This window comes from Natator depressus, chromosome 1, assembly GCF_965152275.1.
Source record: "Natator depressus isolate rNatDep1 chromosome 1, rNatDep2.hap1, whole genome shotgun sequence".
Taxonomy (NCBI): Eukaryota; Metazoa; Chordata; order Testudines; family Cheloniidae; genus Natator; species Natator depressus.
Genome location: NC_134234.1, coordinates 262,243,051 through 262,255,781, shown reverse-complemented (window position 1 = coordinate 262,255,781; position 12,731 = coordinate 262,243,051). Strand labels below are relative to the sequence as shown.

At 44.0% G+C, this 12,731-nt stretch overlaps 1 protein-coding gene and 1 long non-coding RNA gene across 2 annotated transcripts in view; one reads left to right on the top strand and one right to left on the bottom strand.

Annotated features, from left to right (window-relative positions):
- ANO4 (anoctamin 4) overlaps window positions 1-12,731 on the top strand; it is a 282,834-nt gene that overhangs the window by 157,576 nt on the left and 112,527 nt on the right. The window contains exons 6-7 of the mRNA XM_074941819.1: window positions 5,027-5,127; window positions 9,323-9,367. Coding sequence (XP_074797920.1) covers window positions 5,027-5,127; window positions 9,323-9,367 — 146 coding nt within the window. The remainder of the gene's footprint in view (window positions 1-5,026; window positions 5,128-9,322; window positions 9,368-12,731) is intronic.
- LOC141980528 (uncharacterized) overlaps window positions 1-12,731 on the bottom strand; it is a 51,269-nt gene that overhangs the window by 11,625 nt on the left and 26,913 nt on the right. The gene's annotated exons all lie outside the window — the stretch shown is intronic.

Below are 12,731 nucleotides of genomic sequence, written 5' to 3'. Positions count from 1 at the left end.
ACAGTGGTCTGCAAAGTCTCTAGGTGCTCCCACACTGGTAGATGGTCCTCTTCTTCTCCTCCTCGGGGCTTCAGCAGCTCCAGGCAGCAGACTCCGCAGCAGCCGCTCCAGGAACTCCAGGTGGTGGTCCGGGCAGGCAGAAAGGACACCTCTCAGGTGGTGGTGGTGTCCACAACAGCAACGGCTGGGGCTGGGGTCCCTCACTCCTCTCCTCTGGGGAGCAGGCCAGCAGGTTCCCCTCCCCCCACAAGGGGCTGCAGATGGAGCAGTAGCAGCCCCAAGAATGGGGGGTCCAGCAGCTGGCTAGCAACCAGGTAGCAGAGAAGGGGGGATGGTGTCTGGCTTAGCCAGGGGATCAGCTAGAGCAGCAACAGCAGCAGGGAGAGCCCAGGGCCTAGCAGCAGCAGTACCAGCAGCAGCCCTCTCCCTCCTTCTCCCCAGGCCAGAGGGCTACAGGAGAGTGATAGAAGGGAGAGCTATTGGTCCCAGGTAAAGCAGGTCCCTTTTCCCTGGGTAAGGGAACAGGAGAGTGATAGAAGGTAGATATATTAGCCCCAGATTAAGCAGGTTCCTTTTTCCTGAGTAAGATAATGGGTTGTTCCAGAACAATCAGGAAGTTGCTGGAACCAATTAAGGCGACTAATTAGGACACCCGGAGCCAATTAAGAAGCTACCAGAATCAGTTAGGACAGGCAGGCTAAGCAAGGCACCTGGTTTTAAAAAGGACCTCACTTCAGTTAGTGAGGCGCGTGTGAGGAGCTGGGAGCAAGAGGTGCAAGAAGCTGAGAGTGAGAAGGCATACTGCTGGAGGACTGAGAAGTACAAGTGTTATCAGACACCAGGAGGAAGGTCCTGTGGTGAGGATAAAGAAGGTGTTGGGAGGACGCCATGGGGAAGTAGCCCAGGGAGTTGTAGCTGTCACGCAGCTGTTACAAGAGACACTGTAGATAGTTGCAATCCACAGGGCCCTGGGCTGGAACACGGAGTAGAGGGCGGGCCCGGGTTCCCCCATTCCCCCAACTCCCTATTTGAGACAAGCGGTGACCTAGACTGTGGGTCCCACCAGAGGGGAAGGTCCCTGGCCTATCCCCTGTCCCACTAGGTGGGTCAGCAGACACTGTGGGGATTGTACTCCTCCCTTTCCCCAAGCTGGCGAGTGATGAGGTTAGCTGAGTGGACGGCAGGTTTGAGCCACTCACAAAAGTGGCCAAACTGAGGGCTGCCGTGAATCTCTGAGGTGAGCAAATCCGCCAATAAGCACAGGACCCACCAAGGCAGAGGAGGAACTTTGTCACACCGCATAACTGTACCAGCAAAATGCTCCTAGTGTAGAAAAGATTGTTAGTAAATAATTGAGGGTATCATGCAAGTTGTGGAAACTTCTTGATACAATTTTAAAATATTTTTCTAAGTTTTACTTTCAAGGATAAAAGAATCTGATCATTCTAAGCCAGTTCTATTTTCCATTTAAAAAAAAGAAAAGAAAAAGACAACGAATTTAATGCTTGTGACAAGTTAGTAGGTTGATGGCACTGGAGACTGAAACCCATTATTTGTGCTACACAGAAGCAATGAAAGTTTCCATGCTGGCCTGTTTTGGAGGCTGGAACTGGAAACATTTAGATTTAAATGTAAGAGGCTAATTTAAAGGATTGGTCAGAGCTGTTTTTTTTAATAGAAAATTGGGTTTTCAACTAGAGAAAAATTTTAGTGAAAGTGTCTGCTTGCCACTAAAATTTCTGAGGTTTATAAAAAAACAATTTGCCCCAAAATTTTGAGTTTTCAACCAAAAAAAGGGTTGTTGTTTGCTTGTGTGGGATTTTGTTGTTGATATTTTGTTATTTTTAGATGAAAAGACCATTTTTCTTCTCCTGACCAGCTGTACTAATTAAGCCTCCCTGGCCATTCAGTTTGGGCCCTTCTGAAGACCGCCAACAAGGTACTAAGAGAAATATATATTTTACTCTCCTCTAAGGATTGGATTGAGAGTACCAACTCATTTCAACACTGACCACCAGACAGTTATCATCGGCTGACAACTTTTAGTCACTAGTGCCCCGGCTCTCATCCAAAGAAGTGATATAAGCTCCCTATCTCTTTCCTATTCCCATGAGTTGCATTGCCGAGGTTTGTATTTGTTTATCATCTTCCCATCACTTTCCAGTCAACTGTTCCTGTTGAGAAATATGGTTTCAGTGTGTCACAGAGGAGGACTGTTGTATTATTTTTTGTGTCAATAATGTGGAAAAAAAGCGGTCGCATGCAAGAGACTTGATTTTTGGATTGGAGTGATTTTAGTACTTCATGGTTTTCATGCTAATAAAGATCATTTATTATCAATGACCAAGTAATCAAGGAAAAGGGCTAAATTCCCCCTGCTTTACCATGGCTTTCCCTGGCATGGTTGAGGCACACAGCTCCCAGAGGTAGAAAATGTGTGAAAAGCAGAAAGGTGTGAAAAGCAGCTGCCAACTTCCCCTCTACTAGGGAGCTCATGGAGAGTTAGCACGGCCTTAAAATTGGGTGGGACTGACTGACTGAGGCTGTGTGGCCAGTGCAGCCAGGAAGTCCATTGATTCAAGACATCTCTGCTCCTGTCTGGAGCTCCTGTAATGTCCCAGTGGGAAGAAAAGTTGCCCTCTCTAGGCAGCAGAAATCTGAGGGAGGAGGCAGTGAAAACACCAACTCACCTCCCTTGAGGCTGCATCCCCCAGAGGTGCAGCAACAGTAAAAGTGAATCAAGCTCCATACATTTACTCATGAAAAATGCAGGTATAGGTGTTGTTAAATATCGCTTTCCAAGGGCCACCTGGCCAAAACCTTGGGAAGGCTGGGGTGAGTTATTGCTTCCTCCCAAGGGCGGTCTGGAAATTCCCTTTTTATATAGCTTTCTAAATAGTTGTATGTGTGGAGGGGATGGATGGCAGAGAAGACTGAGATTTGCCTGTGGCTGCTCTGCTGTACTCTTTCTTAGCACTCTGCACTGAATTGAGCAACAGGAGACTTCAACTCAATTTTCAAATGTGGGCCCAGTGAATGCCACATTAATCCTGCATTTGGGTGCACATTTCAGTATTTAGGCATGTAAATGCCCATTCAACATGTCAAAATGTCAATTTGAGCATTGGGATGCAAGCCTTCGATATTCTATTAAGGTCCCCAGGTTTGGAAACTGATCTCAGTAAACTTGGCCCGACCAGTGAAAAGGAAAGATTTGGTTGCGAAAAAGGTTGGGGGTGGAAAAATGTATTTGTGGTACAGGCCTCCAAAGAAAGATGTGACCTGTAGGTTGATACTGGATATTATCATCCATAAATGCTTTGGATTTTTCATAAAGATCGGAGATCTAAATTGACAGCAACTCACCATTATCTCTTGCTTCTCTGCAACTGTGTAAACATGGTACTAAGTATATATACCACCTACTCACTAATTATATACTGGAGGAGAAAGCCATAGATGAAGCACAGAAAAAGCACTTAGAAGTAGAGAGAGACCGTATTTAATTACTACTCTAATGAAGAGAAGATTAACAGAAGCTATCCATTGAAATATTTTTGTAGCTAAGATGATTCACTGGATATTTTCTGTCAGGTATTTTATTAGGACCTATTTTCTCTCTTCAGCGTAGAAGAAAGCTGCATTTCATTTTTTATTTCCCTTGTTTTGCATCCACCTTTCTTTTTTTCTTTTAGAATTTCTCACATTTTTCCTCATGAATTTTAACTGTTCATAACTACTGTGAGAATATGACTTTTATATGAATAATTTCTCACTCATCCTCTTCCTCAGAAGAAGCCTGAAACCCTCCAAATGTGTGTTGTTTAGATTTTCTACAGATAAAAACTGATGCAATCACATTGCAGGGTATCAGTGAAACAAACCACATCCGATAAAGGAAACATTTTATTTCTCTTGACTACTTACAGATTTATGAGGCTCCTGTGTGAAAGGAAATGTTTAACATCTGAGAGATTAAATTCAGATAATTGGGGAATATCCATCCACCCATATCATTACCCTCATCCTCAGCAGTGAACAGGCCCCCTTTAACTCCAGTCATGTTTCCTGGTTATGTGTTGGTGGGTTTCGATGGTTAATAGAGAGCTGCTGTGGCTGTCACGAATTACATTATAAGTAATTCTGTGGGAATTTCACAGGCTTTTAAAAAATATGTGAACAGCTAACATTGTGGGTACATGGACAGCTATCAGCATTCTTCTTCATTACCTCTTTATGCCCTGTCTTGTCCTCCAGCAACCACACAGTCCCACAGACCCCTTACGTTTCCCATGTCCTCTCCATACAGAGCCTCACTTTCCCTCCTGGCCACAAGCACAGCTGAATTCCTCCGCTCCTCCCTATCTGTGCACCACTATACATTATTCTCTTAGGGTGATAGTCACTCTGACATCCCATGGTGGATACAGGGATTGCAAGGATTGAGGGCAGGAGGGAGGTCTCCTCCCCCTCTACAGTCTGTGGAATTTCCCCAGGTGGGAGAGTGCAGATAGCCCAAGGTCATGCTGATAAAACCATGTCATTGTGTATTCTTTTTCTTTCATGAAAACATATACACATGCACACGTGGTAATATCTGCTGTAGTATAACATAGACCCCCAGGTTAGGAGGTCCTTGTGTCCCTTAGAGGGGAGAAGTAATCAGGCCCCTTGTGTGCTATAGTGGCAGGATCAGATCCAAGCCTCAGCCTCAGTCTGTTTCTCTAAGGCTAGCAGGAGCTAGGAGTGCATGTGAAGCAAAGCACTCAAACTTGAGGCTCAGATGAGTATTCCTTGCACTGTTTCCTACCCATCCCCTGTAATGGACATGCTTTTCTGGAGGAAGACAGCCCATTGGAAGGAAATCATCAGAGCAGTATCAAGGATGATGTTTTATATGTGCATTTGTGGAAAGAAGAAACCCTTGCAATTCTGAAACATATCTGTGGGTGGGTGGAAATTGACCAGTGTTAAAGGTTCTTTGGCCCTCATTTGGCTTGGTGGCTGTTCTGTTTTTCTGTTGCAGTCGTCTTTAACAAACGGTGATATCATCTTTGTGAAGTTGCATGCCCCGTGGGAGGTCCTGGGCAGATATGCAGAAGTAATGAATGTAAGAATGCCTTTCAGGTAGGTGGAGCTCAGGCTTTACTGTAAAGAGAGTGTAAAACTAAAACTGAAATGCGCCCGGAAAAGCTATTCTATGAAATACCCCACATCTTTAGAAAATATAAATGGAGTGACACCGATACCAGAGTCACTGATATGTCTTGTTAATTTGCCTGCAATTTTAGTAGAATAGCAGTTTTAGCAGTGCTGCTATTTTCATGGGGTATTCTGTCTGTAGGCCCTTTAACCCCTTCACTGCCGGAGCCCCCTGCATACTCGTGCGCTGCTGTTTTTTAAATGGACATGTCCTTGAAATCAATGGGCAGTTGAGACGATCCAGGTACTTACGGCAGCACAGAAGGTGCATGTCTGTTAGACATATCTGGCATGTACATCACCTGTAAATTGTCTGTCTGTATAGTGTGTAGTTGGGGAAATACAGAACATAAATAAGCATTCAATCTAATAGAAGATTGGAATTCAGATGGAAGATTTTCTTTTGAAACATAGAGTTTCTCTTTGAAGGAACAGAAATTGTATTCTGTGCTATTGATGGCCAAATCAATTCCAAATGGTCATTCAGACCAATTTTTCCCTCTTGTCAAATATGATTTGTATGATGGGTTTCAATCCTGATATTAAAAACAGTTTTATTCTACTGGTTATAAAAACTGTGTTAAAATAGTGTAAAGTGTTTGGCTTAAATGGGCCAAACCCAAAGCTTCATAGGTTCTGGTTCTCCTTTCACTTCCTGAGATTACATCAGTACAGCTCCACTGATTTAAGGGAGTTACTCCTGACTTACTCTGATCTGAGCAAGAGGAGAAGAAAGCCCAGAGTCACAAATGGTGATTGATCCCAGAGTAAAGCCCCTCAGAGAACTTCTATGGATGTCTCCTCCCCATTTTGAGATGAAAATGTACCTTTTATATACTACATCCTGTTGTGTTGTCATAGTCTTAGTTATTAGGAAAATTAAAGATGAATTAAGGACAGATTTTCAGGCTCAATCTGCATTTAGTAGGATTTTCATTTTAACACAAACCTCAGAATTCTTTAGCCTTGTTTAACTTTCCCTTCTGTGCGTTTTTAACATTAAAAAGGAAAAACTATGTAAATTGTATCATGAACGACTGCAAGGGTATTTATACAGTAGTTTAAAAAGTGTGCTACAAATATTAAGACAATGGGCCAAGTTCTCTCAATGTAACTCCACTGATTTCATTGGCATAACAATGGGATGAATTTGGCCGAATAAACTGTAACAGCTCTTGTTTGTCAGATGGGAGCATGATCCAGCAAAAAGTAAAATTTCGGGTAGAAAACCCGGGCCTTCCTGATCTGGCTTGCTTACCAGAAGTCACCATTTTCAATAGACAGCCGTTTCAACATGCATTTAGCTTATATTTAAAAACTAAAAATGACATTCAGTGGTTCTTTGATGTGCTGTCTGTCCATGGCTTCCTTTTTTGCACAGCCATTGCAAAGTATTATGCCAGTAATCTATAATATGAAGTCACTGCAATGTTACTGCAAAAATGTGTATTAGACAAAGTTTTTTGTTAAACATTTTATACCCAATATTTTAACAGTAACTTAACTGTTTAGACTGTAAACACGAAGGCCAACATTTGTCTGCCTTGGTTTTTGTTTTCGGTGCCTAATCTGAGACACCTGTGCCCTGATTTTCAGAGCTCCTGAGCACTTGCAGTTCCTGATAACCTAAGTCTCAGCACTTCGGTAAACTAGGCCTTTTGTGCCTCAAGCAGGGGACCCAACATTGGTAGAAACTTCTGAAGATTTGGGCCAGACTAGGCAGCATTTTCAAAAGCACTCAGTATTGGCCTAACTGTGCTGCCACTGAATTCAGTGGGAGAATTAACATTGACGTCACCAGAGGCAGGTGTATGCAAAGGGGGCAATTGCCCAGGGGCCTGGGAGATTTAAAAGGGCCGGGGGCCCCCAGCCACTGCTGGCAGCACAGCGGGGCTAAGACAGGCTTCCTGCCCACCCTCACTCCGCACCGCTCCTGGAAGCAGCCGGCACGTTCCTGCAGCCCCTGGAGAGAGGGTCTCTGCGTGCTGCCCCTGCCCTGAGCACCAGCTCTGTAGCTCCCATTGGCCGGGAACTGAGGCCAATGGGAGCTGCGAGAGCGGTGCCTGTGGGCAATAGCACACGGAGACCTCTGGGCCCCCTGCCTAGGAGCCGCTGCCAGAGGGGTGTGCTGGTTGCTTTTGGGAGCCGCTGAAAGTAAGCACCAACCCTCTGGCCCCCTCCTGCAGCCCAACCCCCTGCCCCAGCCTAGAGCCTGCACCCAAACTCCCTCCCAGTGCCCGCACACACCCCCACACCCAAACTCCCTCCCAGAGCCACACTCCGCACCCCCTCCCACACCCAAACTCCCTGTCCCAGCCTGGTGAAAGTGAGTGAGGGTGGGGGAAAGTGAGCGACTGAGGGAGGGGGGGATGGAGTGAGCAGGGGGAGGGGCCTTAGAGAAGGAGTGGGACATGGGCATGGTCTCAGGGAAGAGGCCGGGCAGGGCAAGGGTCTTTGGGTTTGCGTGATTAGACAGTTGGCAACCCTACTGGGCGGGCATGTAGAAGCCCTGACCATGCTGGAAGAGTGCGCCCAGCAGTGCAGCCGGTAGCTCGCTGGGCAACAACCAGCACAGGCGCAGCACCGCCCAAATGTCAGGCGGGCTGCATCCGCGCCGGCGCGGCTTGTGTGCGCATGGGGGCCCATTGACTGTTCTGCCCTGGGGCCTGGAATTACTGTCAGCAGCCTGACTAGGGGTAGTGTTAGGTCAACACGGAGTGCTTTTGAAAATCTACTCCACAATCTGGGCTTTGATGATCTGCAAACTATCTTACATTATTTAAATTCTAAATGCTGAAAGTAACTGAAATTGATAACTAATTTTCCTCCCTCTATTGTTTTAAGCAACAATACAGCTTTTATTTTAAAAACTTGCCAAACATAATTGCTTCTAAGGCACTAATGGATATTGCCATGGTATTTTAAAATCTGTCCAAATATGCAGAATGAGCTGTGTGGTGTGAACCCTTCGTTTTCCAGAACTGGTATAGATCAGCATTAAATGATGGAACGTTTCAGAATACATAGAACCTGCCTTGGGTTAACAATGACTTCCAGTGGATGACAAAGTCAAACTAAGGAGCAGGAGACTGGAGTTCAATAAGACATCCAAATCTTGCTGTAAGGAAGATTAAGACACCCACGGCTGAACTGCCCTCAAATTTTTGAAATGTTTTAAGATGCTGAAGGCAGTGGTCCAAATTCTGGCAGGCACTGTGGACAGGAGCATACCAAGAGAACAACGACCAGCAGCAGGAGAACGGGGTGGAACCTGGACACCCCATTCTGGCTCCAACTGGAGCTGATAGGGATGTTGCTCTGCAGGCCCTCTGTGACAAGAGCCAGGAAGGGGCAACCTGGGGTTGGGTCATAGGAGTGAGGGGGTGTGGTCAGAATGCTTATACTTGTGCACTCCTGACTCCTCACTGACCCCTATGCATGTATCCCTCCTCCACCCCTGCCCACACACACACACAGCTTATTCCGTTCACAATAGGAGTTAGGTATGCCTGATATGAGGGGTGGGAGAAGTGGGCTGCACATGGGGCATGTGCCAACCACATATTAATTTTGCTTCTGCAGTCTGTATGTTCTTCTGTTTGGGGCGGGGGGAGATAACTTCCCAGAGACCCAGCATTTATCCTGATAAATACTGCATGTATGATGGTATAGTTTAGTGTCAGGCTTTGGTTTCCACTTTCCTGGATTTTTAAACATTCCCCTATTTAAACAACATGTAATTTATCCAATGCTATATTTAATGATTAAATTATTGATGTTAAAAGCATACAGTTTAATTTATTCACATTTGTATTTGCCTTGTAAAGAGCAGACATCCATTTGCTGAATACTTTGAAACCAAAATGTCTCTGAATCCCTGTCCTCCAGGCATTATAAACAGCAGAAATAAAAAAGTAATGACAGAAACAATTACTTTCCTGCAATTCAAACAGCGTCATAATTTGTCTTGGGCTCCTGTGACAGTTTTGTTAATCTCTCTTTTTAGTCTCTTCCTCCACCTCTTACAGGCTTCTATCTTCAATTTCCTTCCTTGCTAGTTCATACTGTAACTGACGATGGGTTTTCTTCTCGACTGGCTTCATTTTTGCTGTTCTTCCAGGAGAAAAATCTATTACCTGCACCGCCGGCACAAGTTCATGAACAGGTTGGTAAATCCCTCAAGCTGGTGTATTTCTTTGGCAGATCAGAGTTGATAGTCAAACTCTTGGGAAGGTTCAAGTTGTAAGGAGAGTTATTAATGTACATTCAAGCCTACCATTCCTGCAAATACAGTAGTTGCACTTTCAAGGTTTCTACCATTTGAGAGAGATTATCAGTTTTTCCCATTTTAAGTATAGGGAATCTCAAACTGGTGGAATCTTTCAAAATGGAAGAAGCTTTTTCAGGACAACAATTGCAGCTATTTCTCTTCCCATGTAGCTCAGTAAGGAATTTTGGGAAGCTAACAATATCATTAGAATCTGTTATTTATTATTCACTTTCAGCAATACACCCTTCCCCTCTGATGGTAATGTCAGCGTTATTTATTTATTGTGCTGTCAGTGTGCATAGTGCTTTAGAGTAATAGACAATGAACCATATTAATCTCTGGTGTAACTCCATTAAAATCAATTCAGTAACATGAGAGATTAATCTTTCCCAAGATCTCTGCCTTGAAGCACTTCTGCCCAGTTGCCAAATGCATTAAAGACATGTTTGATGCATGCTTTGTATCTAACTTGTAAAATAATCAAAGGTTTTCAGTCTTCACAATTTTCACCCTTTTTGTTTGACTCAAGCATTTCCTTGGCCAACTAAGCAAAAATGTTTCAAAAAATATCGGAGAAATGTACCAGAGAAATGTGGCAAGGCTCAGTCTGTATGCTGGGATTTAGGCTTGGTCTGTATGCTGGGATTTAGTGCCTGCATGATGGTGGGATTTTCAAAAGTGCTCAGCACTGGTCATATTCTTCTCTCCTGGAAGTTAATAGTGACGCTCCCATTGATTTTGTAGTGGTGTGGCTGCTTATTGCCTCTTGAGCACCCCCTAATGGACAGAGGTCACTGTACAGCAGCCTGCCTCTGTTGCTGGCCCATATATTCAGGGCCCTTTAAGAAGTCAGAGTTCACAAAGTAGTTCAAAGAAACCCCAGAAGGGACCCCAGGGAGCTGTCTGGTGCACATGGTCGTCCACTCCCTCCAGGTCCCCAAATCCAGTTCAGTGTCCCTCGCCCAGTAGTCCAACACAAACTCTTTCAGAACAAAACACAAACTGACTCAGTCTTCACCCCTGTTTCAGATGGGCACAGCCCCTTCCTCACTGAGGCTCAGTCTCTCCCCTGCTTCTTGGGCAGGGTGTCTCCCAGGTCTCCCAATTTAGAGAGCTTCCTCCTGCTTCTTGCAATCTCGGTCACTCTCCCAACTCCTCGCCCCGTCCCCCACAGCTTCCTGCTGCCTTTTACCCAGGGATCACCTGATTCCACCCAGGCTTTGTAATCAGGGCTGGCTTAGCCCCGGGCTCTCCAGCCCATGGGAAAACCAACCTGTTACAGACTTCCAGGGGAGCAGAGTTAGGCAAACACTGGGCACTTGTGAAAACTCCTGCTTGAGAGTGATGGGTGCTTCACACTGCAGATTTGATAGAAGGTAGATATTTTACAGGTAAAGATAATTTACTGTAGATTGACAAGTTTATTTGGAATTTATTAAAAATTCAATCTTTTTACTTTATTATGATATTAAATCCCATTATTCCCTGCTGATGGTATGAGGGTATCAGCATTGTTCTAATATTATAGTAAACACATGGTTTCATTGGTAGATGGTATATGATCTCTCCATGGAATACAAATCATTTCCTTGGTGGACAGAAAAATTCCATGAATCCTAAAGCTTGTTACTTCCCCATCTCCCAAACAAGTGCTGTAGGGTTTGGTAACTTTAGAATCTCAGAAGGTCAATGACTTTTCTAAGGCAATGTCAAGTATGAGGGTACTAGTGGAGTTATATCAGCCCAGGGATGAAGTCAGCCACAAAGTGCTATAAAAGTCGTCATTCCCTAGAAAGTGGGCAGATAGTGCATACCTGAAGCAACACATTGTTTTTTGGCCAGACGGAAAGAGTTAGTGTTTCGTGACCACTTGCACTGAATATAAAAACATTCCTGGTCCAGAACTGGTGCAGTGCTTGAATGGAGTCACTACTGAGTCTCTCTCCTGCCACCCCAATCTTCACAACTGAATGGCACTGAGTTGATTTGGATTGTAATTAAAGGCACATGGTTGGTTTGACCAAAATAATGGCACACATTGAAGGAGCATGCATAGGTTCGTGTGTGTGTGTGTGTGTATGTATGTATTCATATTCAATTTTTTGTTTCCATTTGCTTGCATAATGAGTCAATGTGCCATTTGAGCCCAGTATAATGAGTGATTTGATCTTTTTATAGTGTTTAAGTTCCTGGATGACGAAAATACCTGGCTAAATCTAGACCTTGTATTATATCAGTCCTATAAATAGTTCCTTGAGACAAAAATACAAACCAAACAAAAAATCCTGGAGAAAAACAAGCACAAATAACAAAGTGTTCAGATTTATTTCCAGTTCTGTAGAACACTAATATACAAATCCAGTCTGAGGCAATAGGGACAGGTTCAGTTAAAATGAGAAATGACTTGAATGTTTGTCCATTTCTTGAGCTAAACCCAAAGCTTTTTTGAAGTTTGGGCAATTTTGATAAAGGACGTGTTTCAGGGTGCAGTCTAGTGCAGGCCACCCTGCAGCATGGCACAACAGTCACCCTGCCCTCAGTTTCCCACTCAGACAAACGCAGATGCACCCAGGCATTTTAAATAACGTTCTCCCTCTGATTGTCTGTTTTATTTCCATAACATAAAATAAACTTTAGAGCTGATTTTTAAAAATGGAATTTCTGTACCACAAGAAATTACAATATTTTTGTCCAGTTGTTTTCATTCAGAATTGAAATTAAAAAGTGTTGATATTTCTTGGAACAAAAAGTTCCAAAAATTTTGATTTGGAAACTCTAAATCTTCTTTTTTATTGAGTTTGTCGACATCATTAACATCATGGGAGTCCCATGTGGCACCATGGTGGCCAGCCACAGAGAGAAACTGCAGTGCATCATGAGAAATATATCCCTATAGGGGAAGACGAGGGCATGAAAGATCTGGAACTACAACTCCCATGAAGCACTGTGGCAACTCAGACAAACACTGAGATTAATGTCAACCCAAAATGAAACATTTTGATTTTCCTAATGGAACATTTCACCAAAATCAATCTTTGCCTACAGAAATTTTTGAATTTGACAAAACTCCCAAAACCCATGAGAACGTGTTTTGTTTGAATTTCTTTGACAAGCCCAAAGAAACATAAAGTTTTCTGTGGCTCTGCTAGATTTAAACCATTTCTCTCCTAGTTGGCAGAATTCTCTACAGCCCTCCTTCCAGCAACTGCATCACTTACATCCTTGGTGCAGGGTTCTCCACAGCCCTCCTTTTAGGTGC